This window comes from Durio zibethinus, chromosome 6 (genome assembly GCF_047325235.1).
Source record: "Durio zibethinus cultivar Kanyao isolate XHJ-2024 chromosome 6, ASM4732523v1, whole genome shotgun sequence".
NCBI lineage: Eukaryota > Viridiplantae > Streptophyta > Magnoliopsida > Malvales > Malvaceae > Durio > Durio zibethinus.
In genome coordinates this window covers 4,969,956-4,988,036 of record NC_143167.1, presented here as the reverse complement: position 1 = coordinate 4,988,036, position 18,081 = coordinate 4,969,956, and the positions used below count along the sequence as shown (strand labels likewise).

Here is an 18,081-nt window from a genome sequence, read left to right as displayed (position 1 = left end):
CTGTGATAAAAGTTTTAATTAAGCTAAGGCAAGATTTTGCAATTGGTGCAAAGACTAAAAGCCTTTTCTCCCACATTTTTTTTATCCTTCTTATCAAGGAAAGCCTTACATCAAACAAGAACTTGCTTCAGCAAGTTAATTTTTCTCTGTACATAAGCCTATACAAATCTTTCTTTCTAAATACCATAAAATCACTTAATTTTTCTCTTTACATAAGCCTATACAAATCTTTCTTTCTAAATACCATAAAATCACTTTCAAGGTTACCCAATAGTTTCACCACGTGCTCCTTGTTGGATCCATGGAAGTGCTCCACGATAGCAGATAGCGGAACCTGCAAGACTCCATTTCATTATTTTGCAATCAAAAACATAAATGAAGGAAACAAAATACACAATTCTCTATTTCAGTTCCTGCAATTGTATGCTCCTTGACCACTTACCCCTTCATCATGATTCTTCAACCAGTTTAATATCAAATCTTCTGTTGCCTCTGATGCAGTTGAACTTCCTTTATGTACAAGTTTGTGGCGTTTACTTGAGACCAGATCATCATTGCAGTCCAGGTCCAACTTGGGTCCCTGGGCACTAGTTAAGTTTTTAGAGGACGAAAAATGAACCATACTATTGCCTGACATGTCAAATTCATGCGGACTTTTAGTGTGGCATGCATCAATCAAGCATGATTCGACAGCCTCACTTGATAGTTCAGCTGTTTTCTGTGGATTGCAACAAGGCGCAACTACTTCTGGAGATATTCCATAGCTCTGCATTACCAAACATGTCCTGATATGTGTATAACTTGTCTGGCATCATGGAGCAAATATCTTTAGTTATATCAAGTACTTTCTTACTTCAAAAGGAAAAAGTAATTCTGTTCCAAAGACATAGTCATTAAGGGTTGTACAATTAACATTAAAGATGAAAAACAACCCAAAAATAAATACAGGAAGATATGCTCACCTCTTCTGGTAATTTATCTTTAATAGGCTTCAACTTCTCTCTAGAGCCAATCTTTGACACTGCATCACAGATGTCCGAGAACATTTGATGTGTCAATTCAATCTCACTGCATAATCTGGTCCAATCAATCTCAAATCCTTCTTGAGCAGCATCCAGAAGATATTGAAGAACAGTTTGTTCCTTTATAGGAGCAGGTCTACCAGGGAAGTTCTATGTATGAAAAGATAATAGTTATAAGATTGTATAATGCCAGATAATATATGATTTTAAACATTCATCAAAACATACAGCAATTTTCTGAACTGGTAAGCCATCTGCATGCCACATTTTCCAAGCCTCATACTTTGCAGGAGCTATTTTTCTCTGGTTGTTCAATACAGGATGTGCTTTTGGTATAGCAGTCTGGAAGGATGCTTCCCCATCCAAAGAGAGGTTTAGGCTTTCTGATAGATGCCTGATAATGTTAAGAAGATAATCCCCATGTGTCCTTACAAGGTGCTGCAATAGCATTGATCATTAAAGTAAGGCTTCAAAAGTACGAGGAAGTCTAGAGCAGCAAGGGATAAAATTGAACATAGATTTAAATATTTAAATGTGCCCACTGGGTGACAGTTATCACGTAGGTAAGTGAAGCTGATCAAGATTTTTCACAGGGATCACCAAAAAGCAGTGATAAAGCCACTCCTACCAAGTGCCATGACCTTCTAGTTCACTCAGAAACATGGTTTCTCTTTTTATCAGAAACAGACGGGCATTATGCTTGTGTTTATCTGTACAAGCGTATGTTGCTGGTTGCAGAGAGGTTACTGACTAATAGAAGAACTTATTTCATCCTATTAAACTATCCACCAGGCAGAAACTGCTCCTTGAACCTTCCAAACAGAACTAAATTAAAATTGTTTCAAAGCAGAAAATATTAATATTTAAGATTTCAAGTCGAAACATCTAATGCAATAGATGCCTGTAACCTGGTGGAATGACAGGTTCCAACTTAAATCAGATGAGTAGTTGAGTATTGGCAACCTATAATTAAATGGTGAGATGTCCAAATTAGTACAACTAGAAAAAGAGTCCGTTTTACAGCATGCATGGTAGTGAATATGCTAAACTCTATGCTGACATTAGTCATTGTGAAAGATGGGTAATCTATACACTAAATTTTAGAAGAATCAACCAATCACTATTTCCTAAACTCCTAGCAAGGAAGAGAAACAGGAATATCTCCGAGTGTGTTGTGTGCATATGTATATATATTTATTTACATGCTAGACTATCAAGACATGGGAAACATCTATTCTGTTGTCCTTATTTTTAACCAACCTGGTTAACACCATCAATGTTTCCAAATCTTGCTTTGGTAGATGGCCTTATCAATGCAATTCTTTTTACTGTTTCATCACCACATACAGCATATCTGGCAGAGCAAATTATTCAACAGATAAAGGTCACATCTCAAATTCTTCTTGCATTACAACTAAATCGTCTTCTGCAAGTAGGTTTACTTATCAAATAATAAAAACATACGGAGCAGTTCCAATGGCTCTGGCAAGCTTCATTCTCTCTTCTAAAAGCAGGCGATAGAGTTGTGCCTCTGCCTGTAGTCAAAAGAAATAGACATACACAGAGGAGAATCACATAGTTACTGAACAAAATCTGTGAATAGATTGACAATGCAGTCTGTGAAATATTAAGATGACATCAACTTTTCTATTATATGAATACTTTGTGTGTTTTCCTTAAGGAATTGCTCTGTTCTTTTGGAAACAAATGCAAAAACCTATAAACCATAACCATTAAATAAACCATCACCAACCTCTAGAAGATCCTCATCATATAGTGGTGAATGTATCTTGATTAATATGTGAAAACTTAACTAGCAAAATTACTACAAGATAAACAACACTACCCGTTAAGACATACATCTAGACACCAAAAAGCAGTGTGTTTAAACAAAAAAGGGACAGGTAGAGAACATCTGGACTCTAGGCATCTATTGCCATGTGAAATCTGGGATCTGAAATACAGAAAAGATGAAAACCCTGAGTCATAGATACTTTAGTTGGCACTACACTAATGGCGCTGTTTTGTCTGCCTATGCATCTCCTACATACTGTGTTAACCTATGAAACACGGATACGGACATGCAATATGGGCACGATACCATACAGACATGGTGACACAATAATTTCCAAAAAGTCTGAACTAGACATCTTACAATGGTGCAAGAAATATAGGTCCAGTCTCTGTCAGCATAATAGATTACTTGCGTAATGATTAGAATGATGATATGATAAGGAAAAAAAAAGACCAACTAAAACTCAAGTCACAACCTCTGAGAATCCCTCATTGTCCAAGGGGGCCAAATTCTTAACCTCCCGAATTTCTCCTGATGTGCTATCTTGGTCCTCATCATCAAGCATTTCATCAGTCAGCGGCAAATATAATGGTGACTGATGATCAGGTCCAGCAGAACTAAGGTGTTGTTTCCCTTTTGGACTAACACTGATGCATTAAAGAATCAAATATAGAATGTATCATCATATGCAAATTTGTGAGCTATAAGTTGTAATAGAGGAGGGAGAAATAGATGGAAAAACTTTAGTCTATGAATAGGTACTATATTCCTGATCAGAACAAAAGATGCGATCTACCTTACAGTTCGGTACACATCTTTGACAGTCTCCATCAAATAGCCTGGGTTAAGTTGCAAATCTCGTTACAAACTAATCAACATTTTCTTTGCAAACTACACATTCTTATCAACATGATAATGAGAAATGCAGATTAAAATAAGACATTCAATATAATAAAAACACAAAATCAAGATTATAAGAAGATAAAAGCAAAAAAAAAAAAAAAAGAATCTAGTCTCATTTGTGCATGACTATGTCCTTCTCCCTTTTGGTACAATACTTCTAACTATTCTCATAAGAGCACTCTATTATGTGGCCAACATGATAAAAAGCAATAAGAACTACCCACACTGAGTTCTTTGGTGAAACCTAATTCTAAGTTTAATTTTAAACAAATATATACTCAACAGCACCTATCAAATGCACAAAGAATTTCTAAGAGAGCATATTTATCTTAAAACATTCAGATTAATACGAAGAAAAAACACAGATTGAGGTTTAATAGTACAAGGTGACATGAGAAAAAGAAAAATCGCCACACAACTCAACAATCTTAACCAGATGACAGCAAGAAGATTTTACAATGTATAATGACAAATATCTGAAGTCAAATAATTATAACAGCTTAGAATATCGATGTAATTCTATAATCCTTTCAGAACAAACTACAATAACTGATAGGCATTCTTCCTGATTGATCAATACTCAATTATCAAGTATAAATTCTAGGTTTATTTACCATGAGATATTAGTTGGTCTGCCAGTGCTTTCCACCAGTTTGAAGAGTAACTTTTTCCAAGTCCATGAAGTGGAAGCTTGTCAAACTGTGCATCAACAATCTTTTTTGACTGCAAACCATGAGGGAAGGCAGCTATCAGGTATAGCAATACCCATTTAAAGCTTGGGAACTGGCATATAAAGATGAATGAAAGCTTAAAAGAATCTTAAAGAAATATAGGATTATGGTTCGATCTCTTCTAACTTTCCATCCTGTAGTCTGTCTGTTCATTGTTTTAGGGTTTAGAATTTACCACTCTACTTGGGTGATAGATCAAATTTACCACTAATCTTTGAAGGAGTGCAATTTTACCGCTATAATTTTTGATTTGGCAAACAGGTTAAAAGTTAGATTATTTTGTAGAATATTCCTTTATTTTTTCCTCACAAAATATTTTTGCACAATTAATTTTGACCTTTTTTTAATCAAATTAAAAAGTATAGTGTTACAATTGCACCCGTTTAAAGATAGGCAGTAAATTTGATCCATCACCCTAAATGGAGTGGTAAATTAGAATCTTACCCCCTACAATTATTATTTTCTTCTCTTTTTGGCAAATCAGAAGTGCATGTTCATGTACATTTATAAAAAAAAGCCTTATCAAATCTAACCTTGGGCCTGCAGTATAGAAAAGTTTTAACCGCCAGCCTTGAACAAAATTAGATATTTGATCTTGAACAAAGTGCAGAATGACCACTGATAATTTATTTTGGGTAGAAGAAGATGTTAAGGTCAATATTGCTAAAAGATTGAATATTATAGTCACATCGTACTTTCAGGCTAAAAAATGCATTCAGAAATAACAAATCAAGAAGGCACTAGGTAACAACTTACTCGAGAGCCTCGAAGGACATCTATGGGCATCTTAAGGCCCCAGTTACCCCCACATGATTGAATAGAAGCCATCAATAAAAATGATTCCTTAGACATGTCACGCTCCCTTCTTGAGACCAAACAGTTGTCACAATTTCCTGGAGGCACATTTTAATAAATTAAAACTTACTAAGAAAAATTCAAAAAAAAGTCTATGTGAACTTTTAGCAAATATACAGCTATCGAGATCAGAAAATACATAAGATCTAAGCCAATTATTAATGGAGTTTTTCCAATTTAAAGTATTACACATAAAGCAGTTAGACATCTCAGTTTTTCTTTTCCACTAGTCAATAAACGTTACAAAGAATACAGTATTGTAATATTTCTGTTGAAATGTTAGTTACAGTTCAAAGTTCAAAATGGTTTGCTGAATCACTTATGAGAGCTACATATAGTCATTTACTATGTCAGAAGAGAGAGGTTGAAGATAAACCTACCTGACCTCTATCTATTTCAGCCAAAATTATTAGCAATCAAAAAGAAATTACAGCCTTACAGGGAATGTCAAATTACTTTGTTGAGAATATAACAATAATGCTTAAAATAAGTTCATAATATAAGTACTAATTTCAATCTAAGATAACATTCCCATTAACAACATCCCCCCCCCGACATTGTCTCAACTAAAGAAAGAAAAAAAATGCAAAACCAAATAGGAGAAATTAAAATAAGGGAAGACACATCATTTTTTTTTGTCTAAATGTCAGCTTTAATAAAAATGAAAAGGAAATCATGTCTTTGTCAGATAAAATGGCAAGGCAAGAAGGTAAAAGACCTATTCTTCACAAATACTTTCAATTAAAATCCAATATTAACCGAAAGGATAAAATGTTGTATCTTTGGTCAAGGACAAACCACAATTGTCAGTTGAAAGTTTTTCCCCAAAGTGATCTAGCAAGAACTTTCTTCTGCAAGTCGTAAGTAAGCAATAGCGCTGCCCAGCCATCAGTGACTCCCTGATGGCTCTTTTATGATTTTCCTGGCAAATGGCAGTCCACAAAGAAACTCTTAACAACAAGATAGAATTTACAAGGACAAAGTGTTCTGAAAAACAAGCAAAGACCATAAAATTCAATCTTTTTTGGAGAACCTCAAAACTTACTAAATAATATCAACTATATGCATGATCTTAACAAACTGGGATAAAATAATAATAACTTTTTCAAAAGAAAATCTTCAGACTTGGGAGAAAACAAAATCTACATACACTTTGTGATTCCCCACAATAAAACTCTGCCTTTGCAAAGTCACTTCCTGTGTAATAAAGCCAGCAGACAGAAGCCATGCCATCTCTACCACATCGCCCACTTTCCTGATAATAGGCCTCTATACTTTTTGGACAACCATAATGAATGACATGCCTTACATTTGGCTTATCAATTCCCATACCGAAAGCAATAGTTGCAACCATTACTTGCAGTTCGTCTCTTATAAACAATCTGAGATAAATAGAGAAGTTAGCTTAGGGTTAGTACGTGACAGGCGTGGACAAAAGTGATAATGCAATTGGTTGAATAAAAAAGCTTCACATTCTACAAGCCAATGGATCACATGCAGTACAATCTATGTTCCAAATAAGCATGCATGAAGAAAACCTGTGAGACTCCTCACGAGCTTTACTGCCCATTTGACCATGGTAGATTCCAGCCTTAATTCCTGCCTTCTGGAGTGACTTGAATATCTAAGGAAGCATGATGATTTGAAAAGTTCACAAGACAGTGAGCCAAAAGCTTCACAAAAATAAAAATAAAATAAATAATAATAATAATAATGACGAAAAGGAGAATCAAAATTGCCAAGTCCTCAAATGGGTCAGCAACAGTTGTCTTGGAAGCAACAGGTAACAGCGATTTTCAATTTTAGGTGTAAAAGAAAATTTTGGCAAAAGGTATTAAGCAAAAAATTAAGTGAAAAATACCCGCTCAACCTCTTTAATTGTAAGGCAGTAAATGATAGTTGAGCCTGCATTGGCTACTAATCTTGAAATTTCTTGCACAAGCTCATCCAGAAATGATTGACTGTGATTATGATGCTTGACACCATAGAAGATGTTCTTACGATCAAATGATCCAATTGCAACATATGGGTCTTTCATCTTCAGGGAATTGATGATATCCACACGAACACTGGGAGTTTAGAAAAAGCCAGAATATTAAAGGCCTTCTTTCAAGTATAAAAGTCCAACCAAAACATAAAAAGAATTCAGTTGTATATTAAAATTGGAAGTAACATTGTCAACAACTAAAACAAGAAAGATAAAGACTCGACGAGCAAACCAAATAAGCATTACCCCAGTGGATGGGATCATCTCACACAATCTAAGCCATCTAGACACATTGTAACGAAATGTGGACCAAATTTCACATAATAAAATCTGGTCGCATATTGAGAAGGAACAGTGTGGAGGGGTGCGGGAGAGAGATAAGAGTTACAACTTTTAACTCCAACGAGCCTGGAATTGATGGGTATAATTTTGCAATATGACTTCCGCTAGGTTTCAACATTAAATTAATTTGTGCAATATAATTTCCATAATAAGCATTTGATCTAATGGTTACATACCAGCAGAATCAGACGAACTTAAAACATAGAATGAGAAGTGTGGACCAAGAAGCAGAGGATGAAAACGTTAAAAGAATGAAGATTATCCCCAAAATCAGAGATCAAGCAAAGGAAAAAAGAAGCAAGATAACAATATGACTCGCATCCAACAGCAAGAGCACAAAAAGATATTAAATGAAATAAGAGCCAATAAAAAGGTACCAACTTTTCAGTGGCAGTTGCAGTTAAGGCGACAAAAGGAACATCAGAGAGAATAGCTCGTAACTTGTCCAACTGTTTGTATTCCACCCTAACAATCCAAAGGTGAAATTTTTTTAGAAAATATAGAAAACGAGAAAATAATGATAAATGGTAAATTAATGAATATTAACTTGGTTAAAGAACAAGAAGAATAACAGTCACTGTATAGCTGACCATAGATAATTCATTTGCTCTATGCTGGCAGAACAATAAGTAAATGCCAAAGAAAGCAATGCTACTTAAGAAATAAAACCATGTCTAAGTTTAAGTAGCATGCAAAAAAGAAAGAACAGAAAGGGAGGAGACATGGTAAGAAAGGGACACAACATAAAGTCCTTTTGTAAGAAAGGGAAAGGGAGAATCTTCTGTGGGACATATGGGCTAAAATAACAAGTCAATAGCTACAAAAAAAATCCATGTGGAATGCAATCATTTATCTGAAAGCCACTATATGCACATATATTTTGGAAAGGCAACTAATTAAACCCAATATCCAGGAGCAAGAGGTGCAGAAATTTGATGTTTCATGTACCCTTCCTGCTAAAATGTCAACAAATGTCATTAGCTTCCCTTTGCAATGCTCTATTGCTGCTATAAGATTACAGAATAAGTTAAAAATGCCAAAGTCCACAAATCTGCAACTAGAACTAGGAAAATTATGCTTTGTGGAAATATAAAAACTTATCATGGATTTGTCCCCACAGAACCAGAAAAAGGAACTAGGAATAGTATGCTCAGTGGAAATATCAATAATGAAGTATTGAGGGGAAAAATAAATAGCATCAGTGACCTGAAATCATGGCCCCATTCAGATATGCAATGTGTTTCATCAACAGCAACCAGAAAAAGGAAATAGGAATAGCATGCTCAGTGGAAATATGAAAAATGAAGTATTAAGGGAAAAAAAATAGCATCAATGACCTGAAATCATGGCCCCATTCAGATATGCAGTGTGCTTCATCAACAGCAAACAGACAAATTCCCAGCTTTAGAAGATTTAACCAGAAGCTGCCAAGCGAAAAAGGATCATAAGTACAGTAGTTGAAATTAAGGGAAGAGATGGAGTTAGGGCAATGATGATATTCAGTGATTTAATTCCATTTTCAGTCTAACAAAAGGCAGGAGATGTTACAAGCAAAATGTCTTATAAACTACAGACATTTTCATCATTAGTGAGACAAGGAAGCTTTTATTTAAGCATCCTCAATATTAACATTTTTCATTTAAAAGTTCGTAAAGTAGTGTTAATGTAAGAGAAATGCTAAATTCAAAGTACAAACATGGGAATTAAATATTTGGATAGAACCTTGGAAAAGGAGAAAAATAGCAAAAGAGATGGTCATGTAAAATGCAAATCTTAGTAAGTACAAATAAAGCATTCAGGACATTCAGCTTATAATTAGCATTAATCTGCATAATAATTTGCATGAACCTGGAAATCATGGAAGATATACTGTTCCTTTGAGGTCTTGTAATGATATGAAGGTTATGTTAAGGGAGTGGTTTTTTATTCTTTTTCCATGATGCCGTGAATGAACATCCAATGAAATTAAAAAAAAAAAAATCAAGGATAAGTGGCATTTTTCAGTGAGTGAGAGATAAAAGGTGCCCTACTTGTACTTAAATTTGCATTACACTAAAACGGAGAAAAGTATCCTGCCCCCGTACATGCCCTGAATCTGATGCCGGGCGAGGAGGCAGGTTCCCCGTTGCAGTTGGGTCCAGTTCATATCCCTAATAGGGAAGTACCTGGCAGGAAGGAGGCATGCCTTCTCAGGGGTCAAGAAGAGTAGGTGAAAATAACCATTCTCAGCTTTGGTCTGGGCGGTGGAATCAGTCTGAGCGCTGCCAAGGTACCCAGCTCTGATGCCCCGCTGTTTCAAAGTCATGACCTGATCATATCAAAAATACAAAGAGGTTAAAGTTTTGTAAGTGACTGTCACAAAATCAAAAACTTTATTAACGAAAAATTGAAGAAATAATACTTAAAAGAAAAGGGTATACCTGATCCTGCATTAAGGAGATGAGAGGACTTACAACTATTGCTGTCTTTCCGACAATCAGTGGAGGAACCTGATAACTGTTACTCCACACCACAGCAAAGGAAAACCAAGATTAGTGTGGCAGAGGCAAACTCAAATGAAAAATCAAAAAGCCTTTACCACAAAGATTTCCCAGAGCCAGTGGCCATCACCACCAAGCAGTCCCTTCCTTCTGTTACTTTCTGTATCACTTCCTTTTGATACGCTCGGAATTCAGAGTAGCCAAAGTATTTCTGTTTCGAACAACATAAATAATATAACTTATCACAAAAAAAATAAAAGAAAAATCAGAGAGTTTTGGTTTTACTTTTACCTTGAGAACGAAATCCATCTCTTCTCTATCACCCATTTCGTATTTGGCAGTGGAGAATCAGAGAATGGGTAGAGGCGGAAAGTCCTTTACATTTTTCATTTTTTTATACAATTCTTGCACACGAAGCTTTTTTCTATAATTCTTGTACACGAAGCTTTCGCGCTCTCCTTTTTCGAAAGTGGACACAGTCGAGACCAACGAGCCTTTCCCGCTCGTTCACCACCTCATTGGGCTTTAAATTATTCAACCAGCAGACAAAAGGAGCCCAAGTTTTACGTCCGCTCCGCTATCTTATTTTTACACTTCTCGGCTTTTCCAGTGAAGTAGACGGCTAATTGCTACTTGCTGCTTTAAGAAAAAAATTTGAATATCTTATTTTATGTAAGAAAGAACAGTTATTTAATTTAATCTTCCTCCCAATCCCCATCATTTAAGCATAATCATTATTCATTGAAGAACTTACCTTTCCCTCATTTTTCTCTCAATCAAAGGCGAATTTTGTGCATTAATAAGGTGTTCATGACACCCTCAAAACTTTAAAAAAAAAAAAAAACTTTTAAAAAATCTCATATACACCATGAGGAAAAACTTCTAGATCCGCGGCCACTGCAGCAAATTTAAAGAGATCGAAAAAAAATGGAAGAATTTCTTTTTCCCTCCTTTTAATGAGTTATCAGACAAAGGAGGGTACCTGCTTTCCCCCTCCCTCTCCCCACTACACACACCACATGCCACCGTCAGCTCGTCCCCATCTACTCCACAAAAGTTGTTAACCTCAGCTCCTTACCTAATCATCCATTCACCATTTACTGAAAGGTTTGTATGAAAGCAAAGGCAAATATTGAAACAAACAGGAAAAAGCATAAAAACCCACACTTTCACACAAAGCTTTGTTATTACAGCACATAAATGATGGCCATGGTACAATTACTAAATATAAACTAACTGAATCAACAATAATCAAAAGATTCATCCAGACACACAGAAGAAAGTTGCAGAGAAATTCAATCAAGAACTAGCATCCATATCCAATCAGGCCCTTGTGCTATCAATGACAGGGGAATCCACTACAGTTTGTGTTTATGCAGCACAAAGTTCAGACTTAAGATTTCAAAAAGAAAAGTGATCTGTATTCGTCAGCTTCTTTAGACATCTCTTCAAGGCTTCTGTCCTTCCTTTCTTTATCTAAATCAAGGCTTTCCTTTAGTTCCTTCTCCTTCACATCTATCTACACCATGAACAACAGACAGATAAAACACAAGTTATCCAAGGTTAGATGATAAAAGCTAAGCTAGTACGAATATCTATCTTACTGCATCATAGATCTCATCATTCCTCTGAAAGTCACCATCTTTCCTGGGAAGGATATGAATGTGAACATGAGGTACTGTCTGCCCTGCTTGTGGCCCATCCTAAAGTAGAAACAAACACGTATGTTACAGTCTTTGGTCTCAAATGATCCATAAAAAATGCTATTTGCCCAGCAGCAGCATTACCACATAGTGAGCAGCCAAAAACTTCCACAAGTATCACACAAAAAATTTCTGCCATTCAATTTTCCATACGAAAGCATAGTTTCTCATTCCAAAAGATCACTTAAACACACTAAGTGCTTGTTATTGCATGAGAAACAATAACTAAAACTTGAAATGGAATATAACCATATGAGTTAACAGGAGGTACTCAGCAAAGACATCTAAAGAGTTAAAACCCACAAATACCAAACTCAAGGACATCCTAGATTGACTGGGTTTAACTTGGCCAAGAGAATTATCAATAGGATGTAAATTTAACAATTTTAGAAAATATTAAAACCAAACTATTAGATAAGTACTAGAGTAAAACATCTCAAGGAAAGACGCATTAATATGCAAGCTTTGGTAACAAAAACATGAAGGAAAAGGCCAAGAAATGAAAAGCAGAAGGTGAGCAAACTAGAACAGCAGATAAATAAAACCATGAACAAAGAGGTCCACATCTTCATCGTCTCTGCTACAGTCATAAAAGGCGGGCAAATAAAATTTAAAATGTGCCACCATATGATTTAAAAACAACATGATTGGCAAACAAAGTCAACTACTATGACAACACTGAGACAAAAAAACCTATATGTATTTAAATAAAAGTAATGGAGCATGCCATTCTCTTACTTGGATGGTAAAAGTGAGAGATGATGCTTTGTGGTAGCACTCAAGCCCCCCACCAATCCTCTGAGACGTTAGCCATAAATCAGTAGTCTCATCAACAGTTAGATCAACAAAGCGCTTAACTTCACGCCTTGGGCAGACAAGCACATGTACACAATGTTAAGAAAAACAAATTCAAGAATGAATTCTTTAACAATAAAGATTCATGGTTCCCTAACAAATTAGATCAAAAACCATACCCACATACATGAAACAAATGCAACATAAATTTTGGTAGCATTTTAGCATGTAATGATTTGGATATATAGTCAGAATAACTATGTCAAGCTGTTTTTTTCACATCTTCCTAAAAATGTGGATGTATTGTACATACACACATACATATATGGGCATGTGTGCAAACATGCCATCAACACTCCTCTCCCCCAAGATCCCATGTGGATGTATTTTACACACATACATATATTGGCGTGTGTGCAAACATGCCATCAACACTCCTCTCCCCCAAGATCCCCAAGGCCAAACTTTTCAGTATCAAGTTTATATCGTTCCCATATGAACAGTTTAATCTGCAGCAGACATTGTTTCTTGTCATTACCAACAAACAATTGGACTTGGCAAACCCATCATTAGAATTAAAAAAATCCTGCATGAGAGTTGTATCACAAAGGAAAAGTATGTTTAATATCAACAAATTACCATAATGAATACAAAGATTGTCCCGCGGATTAAGTAGTTTGACAGTTTCTAAGGATGCTGAATATCAGATCAGATGACAATCTCATCTTGTTTTCAAAGAAAGTAAAGGCATTGAAAGAATTCCAAAACACATATAAAAATCATTCTAACTTCGAGATCGTGAATTCGATCGTATGGAAGGGGTGGGGGTTAATGATTGGGGAGAAAATTACTCTTCCTATTATGTAGCCCAAAACCATTTATTTGAGAAAAAATATGATTGGATTTAAATTTCCGAGTGAAAAAGGATATGACCTGAAAAGAAAAAAAAGGGAAATCAACGACGATTGATAATTAGAAGAGAAAAAGAAATAAAAACAGAAAACAAATATAATTGGAAGGGAAGGGGATTAAGATAATGATGAGGAACCTCGTCGGGTGGTGATTGCAAAGGAAGGAAAGTGTTGTGGTTGGTGCTTGCTAATTAGAAGTAGTAGTAATTACCAGGAACAACGGGACGAAGGTTGACCATGGCATAGGAAAGCGGGGTGGAGTAGAAGACTTCCTTGGGGTCTACCTTATATGGGCCGAATGTATAGCATTCCATTGACATCTGCTGCACCATATTGGTTGTAATACTAATGTTTAGTTTTGGGTTCATACTTCATACCATACAATTACCTAAAATGTTGGCAATATCATTTTATTATTCACTTGCCTTAGCAGTGGCGGTGACGGTGGCGGTGGCGGTGGCGGTGGAGCTGGAAGATGAGACAGCTTGGAACCCCCTCCTACAAAACCTGATAAAGCAACTCCCACCCAGACCCAGACCTAGAGGACATAGCAGGTGCAACTTTGTCATTCATTCACTTGGCTCTTCTTTTAGGGTTTTTCTTTCGTCAATCATTTCATCAGGAGTTGGTACTCCCGAGTCTTATTTGAGGAATTTTTTTTATTCTGAACAAATATAAATGATCAAAAAAGTAATTTTTTGTTACTAGATTATTTTACTTTTTATTTTTTATTATTTATTTTTAATTTTTAAAATTTTTAATATAATATTTAAATTTTTAAAAATTTTAACATAATATATAAATTATAAATATATTAATTAATATAAAATTTAAAACATTATTTATTCATGTATGTATTTGGAGTTTATCATTCTAAGATTTGATAATATGTTAATTAAAAATTTTTTAATTTAAATATCATATTAAATTTAAAATTAAATATTATATTTAAATATTATATTTATTATTTAATCATTTAATTTAAATTTTATCTAAAAACATTTAAAAAAACAAAAAAATAAAAATATTTATCAAACAAACCCTAATAAAAATATTAATTAGTGAAAGACCAATGAAAAGATTATTTTTTTTATTACCGTCTGCATTCGACTTCTACGGGTTTCAAGATAACAAGATAAGGTTGTCTGCAGCAGTACTGCCTAGTGGTAAGGGCAAATCTAAAATCTTCTTCTGCCCTCCCAAAGTCACAATTTTTTAAAACCAGAAACCGATCACTGCTGCTCCTCTGGTCCGATAAAAAGTACTACACCAAGAAAAGGAAATGTTAGGTGCGCTCAGTGCCGCAAGTCTAACACTCAGTCTGGGTGGTGCGCCAGCACCATTCACCGCCCAATGCGGCAATTGTGGCGCAGCCAAAGCCTTTGCGCTACCCACCATCACCAGCAGCAGCAGCAGCAGCAACAACCGCACCCAATTGTTGATTAAGAGCTCATTCAATTCCACTTCCAGGACCACATCATCATTTAGGACAGCCGTTGCAGCAGCTGACTCTGACCAGCTCAGTCCCGGCAAGGTACTCCTTCTCTATCACTTGTTTCGTCACCACCTTCTGTCAAATATCAAATAGTTGCATTAATTTGGTCTTTGGATCATGATTTAATGCTGTGTCTCTGTTCATTACCATGTAGATATAATTAACTGCTTTTCATCAGGTAAGATCGGTATCTCACTTTACCTTGGTAATAGTATTGCCTAACCAGTTGATAGTCTTTTCCTTCTCCCTTATAGTGCCAAATAGCTAGCTCAACACAGTCAGGCCTTAACATTGCTGTAGAAAATAGTTTTTGCATTCAAAAGTTGCTTTAAATTCAAAACAATAGAAAAAATATATGGCTTTTCAATTTAAAAACCTGGCTTGCCAACCCAAACCAAGAAGCTGGAAGATGTGCTTTTGCGCTGAAAAAGTACATTTGGAATAGAAATTTACTATATGTTGCATATAATTTTAATATTTTATTGTTTTATGATTTTTTTTTTTTAGACATTTTAATTACTTACAGCAAATCAAATACTTAAAAATTCTAATCCCAATTTTCTTACCAAACTTTTTAAACACACTTTTCTCGATCCAAGTTTTTTCCAACCGCAACAGCAATGCTAAACTAGCTTTTAATGTGTCATCTTCCACAATCACAAAAATGGTCAATAAAGGTTAGAGATATGCGATCAAGTAGGACTAAAGGTGCTATGTTATATGTACATATCAACAAGAAAGACCTCTTGCCATTATCACTATTGGAGCCAATAGATTTTATATTTTCATGTTTGATTGAGCAAAGTCATTCCTTGTTATTGTTAAGACTGCAGAAATCGCAACCAAGGCCAAATCTGTTTCATAATATCAATACCTTTGCTTCACTTTAGTTTAACTAGAGGCAATGAAAAGCAACACAATGGTTCCCAATTCAAATATTCCCCCTTCTAATTGATATGGGTATCTTTTGTTCCCATGGGTTTCCAAAAGCCCATAATCTTTCATAATTAAATAAAACCTATGCAGGAAAGAAAATGGAAATGTGATCTCTCGTAGATTGATGCTTAGCATTCAATTGAGGTGCCAGTTTGATGATTGACGATTAAGCAAAATGAGTCTTGTTCTGAAATTCCAGAGTATGCCTTTTCTTTTATTAAGATGATGTAGAACTTCTCTAAGACCACGCACTATTTGTTAATAGTTTCTAAGTGCTATAAGATAGTACGAGTGCAAAAGGCCATGCTGATTTTCTGTTCAGAATGGTATTTTTAAGTAGGTTTTTCTGGTGGTATGACTTACTTTATGGTTCTGAAATTCTTCTTATACTCCAGCAACAAGCCAAAAAATACTATTTTGTTGTTGCAAATGCCAAGTTCATGCTGGATGAAGAGGAGCACTTCAAGGAGCTCTTGTTTGAGAGGCTTCGGAACTATGGAGAACGGAATAAAGAGCAGGACTTCTGGCTTGTGATCGAGCCCAAGTTCTTGGAAAAGTTCCCTGACATTACTAAGAGGTTGCGCAGGCCTGCAGTTGCTCTGGTTTCAACTAATGGTCCTTGGATTACGTAAGACTTGGACCCAAAAAATTTGTTTGGTTTTAGCTTCTTTTTCATCATCTTGTTCCTACTTTCTTTGTGCCTAATGCAGAAAATCTGAATATCAAAAGGTGAATTAATGCCAAGACTAGTATTTACGCTAGGATCATTTTGGAGGCCATCTTGGTAAGGAATTCTAGGAGACAGTAAACCTAGAGTGGAGACATCACATTACTCATGTGTAGTTGAATCCTTTGTGCCATTGTCTGTGTGGTACATTGTCATACCATATTTGAAAAGAAAAATGAGAAAGAAAAGAACCATATCCTGGCTTGACTAGTTCTTTGTTTCATTGGTAGCTTTAGTTTTGACACTGCCTGCAAAAGTGCTTCTTAGTTTGCAAATGACTTGAAAACAACCAATTCTCATGGTCAGAGGTTTAGCACAGATGCAATTACATCCCAATCAAACATATATCCACAGTCATTTGGTTCTGAACTTTTTATTAGTATGACTCAGCAATATAACTCGCATGGTATTAGGATGTTGGTATCGCAGGCCAAACTCTATAACCTTTCTTGTTCTATAGAAGGTACCATATAAATGTCATTTATCTTGCATCTTTTTTCTCCTAATTCCATTGCTTGGCAGGTTTATGAAATTGAGGTTGGACAGAGTTTTATCTGATAGCTATGAATCTGACAGTCTTGAAGAAGCTTTAGCCTCCAATCCTAGCACTCTGGAGTTTGAGAAGCCAGAAAACTGGGTGGCACCCTATCCAAAATATGAATTTGGATGGTGGGAGCCCTTCTTGCCAGCTGGAGTTAAAGAATCTAAAGTATAGCATGTTTGGCTCGCAGTTCTTGTGTAGTTGGTTTTATTTCTCTAACGGATGAAAGGTTGTGGTTTTCTATTAGGAACTGGTGGATTGGTGAGTTTGCGTATGAGTTGGTACTTGGTAGAGACAATTCAAAATTTTTAATTCTCAATGAAACAGCTGCGAAGCTAATATCTTAGACTCCAGCGTGTAGATTTCTGCAGAGAGGTTCTCATCAAAACCTTTTTCCTGGAATTCTCTTGATTCTCCCTTTCTTGAGCGATAAAGTAATAATTTAAGAGTTGCCTAAGAAAGGAGTGAAATATGCTGAAGCTCTTAAAATGGGACCTACTAAACTAGCTCATGTCCGCATGTTAAGGAGCATATGGCCTAGGCATGTTTAATGCTGCTTGTGATGGAAAATAGATGCTGGAGTTTCTGGAGAACCTTTGCATCAAAAACTGCATACTGCCTCTTTATTTCAGCCAAACCTTTCCGTGAATAGGCATCCACGGTATCCCCATGTTTCTCAAATAGCATAGCACCGTCAGCATTGCAAACACTGCACCAACAATGGAGAGAAGAATCATAAATCATAACTCATCTTGCCAACATGTCAAGTGGAAAACAACCCGCACGATGTTTTCAGATAACTGTAGACTGGTTCCTGAAAGTTTTGAATGAGTTCATTCTCAACATCATCATCATCAT

At 35.6% G+C, this 18,081-nt stretch overlaps 3 protein-coding genes across 7 annotated transcripts; 1 reads left to right on the top strand and 2 right to left on the bottom strand.

Moving 5' to 3' along the window:
• Positions 1-34: 34 nt before the first annotated feature.
• Positions 35-10,797, bottom strand: LOC111285809 (uncharacterized). Of its 3 annotated transcripts, none has more exons than XR_016342734.1 (20): positions 10,407-10,797; positions 10,214-10,326; positions 10,056-10,131; positions 9,801-9,943; positions 8,973-9,059; positions 8,017-8,100; positions 7,168-7,375; positions 6,845-6,930; positions 6,457-6,688; positions 6,105-6,228; positions 5,208-5,344; positions 4,335-4,443; positions 3,614-3,656; positions 3,293-3,464; positions 2,487-2,557; positions 2,283-2,376; positions 1,251-1,460; positions 963-1,172; positions 443-873; positions 35-334 (listed from the first exon to the last, which is right to left on the bottom strand). XR_016342734.1 is itself a non-coding variant. In XM_022875411.2 (20 exons), exons 1-20 carry the CDS (start codon positions 10,440-10,442, stop codon positions 209-211), a joined length of 2,724 nt encoding a protein of 907 aa, XP_022731146.2. In that variant the 5' UTR covers positions 10,443-10,787; the 3' UTR covers positions 35-208. The 3 variants fall into 3 exon arrangements, 2 of the variants coding, with proteins under 2 accessions (XP_022731146.2, XP_022731147.2); XM_022875411.2 differs by having other exon boundaries at positions 443-805; positions 10,407-10,787; XM_022875412.2 differs by having other exon boundaries at positions 443-805; positions 7,177-7,375; positions 10,407-10,787.
• Positions 10,798-11,282: 485 nt separating this feature from the next.
• FHIT (FRAGILE HISTIDINE TRIAD) lies at positions 11,283-14,188 on the bottom strand. Of its 3 annotated transcripts, none has more exons than XM_022875418.2 (5): positions 13,950-14,188; positions 13,734-13,847; positions 12,557-12,703; positions 11,720-11,818; positions 11,283-11,630 (listed from the first exon to the last, which is right to left on the bottom strand). In XM_022875418.2, the coding sequence occupies exons 1-5, from the start codon at positions 14,091-14,093 to the stop codon at positions 11,625-11,627; spliced, it is 510 nt and encodes a 169-aa protein (XP_022731153.2). In that variant the 5' UTR covers positions 14,094-14,188; the 3' UTR covers positions 11,283-11,624. The 3 variants fall into 3 exon arrangements, with proteins under 3 accessions (XP_022731153.2, XP_022731151.2, XP_022731152.2); XM_022875416.2 differs by having other exon boundaries at positions 11,283-11,634; positions 13,950-14,186; XM_022875417.2 differs by having other exon boundaries at positions 11,283-11,634; positions 13,734-13,844; positions 13,950-14,185.
• Positions 14,189-14,641: 453 nt separating this feature from the next.
• On the top strand, positions 14,642-17,576 carry EMB3143 (YCF54). The gene is made up of 3 exons (XM_022874821.2): positions 14,642-15,058; positions 16,351-16,583; positions 17,205-17,576. The coding sequence occupies exons 1-3, from the start codon at positions 14,807-14,809 to the stop codon at positions 17,395-17,397; spliced, it is 678 nt and encodes a 225-aa protein (XP_022730556.2). The 5' UTR covers positions 14,642-14,806; the 3' UTR covers positions 17,398-17,576.
• Positions 17,577-18,081: the final 505 nt, after the last annotated feature.